The 2,030-nt window shown below is 34.3% G+C and overlaps 1 protein-coding gene across 1 annotated transcript; it reads right to left on the bottom strand.

The window, feature by feature from the left end:
• Positions 1 to 573: 573 nt before the first annotated feature.
• Positions 574 to 1,136, bottom strand: LOC108369273 (uncharacterized). The gene is made up of 2 exons (XM_017624364.1): positions 938 to 1,136; positions 574 to 864 (listed from the first exon to the last, which is right to left on the bottom strand). The coding sequence occupies exons 1-2, from the start codon at positions 977 to 979 to the stop codon at positions 574 to 576; spliced, it is 333 nt and encodes a 110-aa protein (XP_017479853.1). The 5' UTR covers positions 980 to 1,136.
• Positions 1,137 to 2,030: the final 894 nt, after the last annotated feature.

Here is a 2,030-nt window from a genome sequence, read left to right as displayed (position 1 = left end):
GTTGTACCGAAATGGAAGCGACCAAGAATTCAAATTTGTTATAATAATAATTCAAATTTAAACGGGCTGTATAAAGAAAACCAGCCTTTTTCACTTCGCGTCAAATGAGTGATGTGTTTATACCTGTTTTCTAACCGATGTGAGAAATAAAAAAGCGATTTCAAAACAAATTCGATTCAATACACTTTCGAATTTCTGAGCGTATTGAAAGTTGGTTTAAGCTTCCGTTTTGAATCACAGCGAACTGGGTCAAAGCGCTTTATGTGTTGGTATAAACAAGGTACAGTAGTTTTCCGATTTAACGAACACAATTATTGTCAGGTCAATTCGTTAAATCGGTGTTTTCTTTAAATCGAGTTTTAGTTTTTAATCACATCGAATAAACACTACAATTTTAAAAATTCATACACATTTGTTCTTTAAATTGAGTACTTTATTAATAAAAAACCAAACAACAAAAGCAATTCAAGTCACATTAGCTGGCAATGTTTTCGACATGCAGTTGATTAAGAATATTCACTTTTAATTTAGATCATGGAGCTTTTTAATTTACAACATAAAAAATCTTTGCATCTACTTGAAAAATTGGTTAATCGTGGATTGTTTTTTTGGAATATTTAGATTCATTTTTACTGCTTCTTCTTGAAGCTCTACTAGTACAATCTGTTTTGTTGATTCAATATTGTTCTGTTTGGCCCACTTGATGCACACATCAAAACTTTTAATGACATCCTCATGCTTAATTTTAAGCTCTTCAGTTTCAATATTGTCGTCATTTTCGTCATGATCATCTTCAGCATAATCGAAATCTTGCTCAGGCCCCTGCTGCACCCATTCATTTAGATCGTCGACTGTAAACCGGATCTTAAATACAACGTAGGGTTTTTTGTAAAAGTACATATTAAAAGAGGTTCACAAATTTCCACTCAAAACATACATTTGGAAACACTGAGTTTAGCAAATTTACTCCACTCCTCATTGCTAAAGTGTCTTCATCCTGCCGTAAAAAAGATGACAGTGGTAAGTCGTCTCCTTCATCGAAATTGTCGTTCCCTTTAAGAAGCTTATTCCAGCATTTCGCCAATGATGCTTCAGAAATGTTTTCCCATCCCAAAGCTAATGCTGTTGCAGCATCGTAAAGCGTGTATGATTTCAAAAATGCAATTACATCCTGGGTTTGAGTTGCGAAAAGTCTCGATAGAAGGGAACTTTTGTAGTGCAGCTTCAACAATCGAATTGCACTTTGGTCCATAGGCTATATAAGTGGTGTAACATTTGGCGGCATATAAAGCACCCAAATTTTACCACTTGCCGAATTTTTTACCAAATCCTCAGCCGGAGGATGAGATGGAGCATTATCGAGAATTAATAAGGCATTAATAGGAAAATTGTTTTGGGCGAGAAAACATTCCACCTTTGGTAAAAATCACAGTAAGAATAAAATAAAACTTAAAATTTTTTGAAAAATTTACCCTTGAAAAATTTATCGAAAAACCAATCTTTAAATATGGTGCATGCCATCCACGCATTTTAATTAATAACTTCTTGCAGGTGTTTTTTAAATGGATCAACTAGTTCCACATTGGATGAAAGCTTTTCGCCACTTTGCTTTAGAAGTCCTATGCCAAATCTGTTTTTGAATCGCGTCAGCCATCCATGACTCACATTAAAACTTCCGCCATATATTTCTCGGTGTATATCCTTCGCTTTGTGTTGCAATACAGATCCAGTTATGGGAATGTGTTAATTATGCTGCGCCAAAAACCAGGAGACAAATTTTTCTTCTATTCTTGGAAACTCGCCACTTTTAATTGCTTTCCTATTTTTGGATTTGTAACGCGATATTTCAGAATTTTTTAAAAGTGTTTCTTTAGATTTCAAAATTGTTGAAACCGTAGATGCTCTTAGATTGAAGTTTTTACACAACTCGGATACACGCACACTGTCCAAGCGAGGCCGCCGTGTTTAGCATTTAGATTTGTAAAAAATGCTTAACTTGTAAAAAACATATAACTTTGTATAACCAAACT

The sequence above is a fragment of the Rhagoletis zephyria genome, unplaced genomic scaffold (assembly GCF_001687245.7).
Source record: "Rhagoletis zephyria isolate East Lansing unplaced genomic scaffold, Rhagoletis_zephyria_1.1 Rzeph_scaffold_03574, whole genome shotgun sequence".
Classification (NCBI taxonomy): Eukaryota; Metazoa; Arthropoda; class Insecta; order Diptera; family Tephritidae; genus Rhagoletis; species Rhagoletis zephyria.
This window is presented reverse-complemented; position numbering and strand designations above follow the sequence as displayed.

Bases quoted from the DNA above. Each gene is read 5' to 3' on its own strand.
- LOC108369273 (XM_017624364.1), bottom strand. From the start codon at position 979: ATGAGGAGTGGAGTAAATTTGCTAAACTCAGTGTTTCCAAAT. The intron at 865-937 runs GTATGTTTTGAG...GTTGTATTTAAG, and splicing joins TAAACTCAGTGTTTCCAAAT to ATCCGGTTTACAGTCGACGA.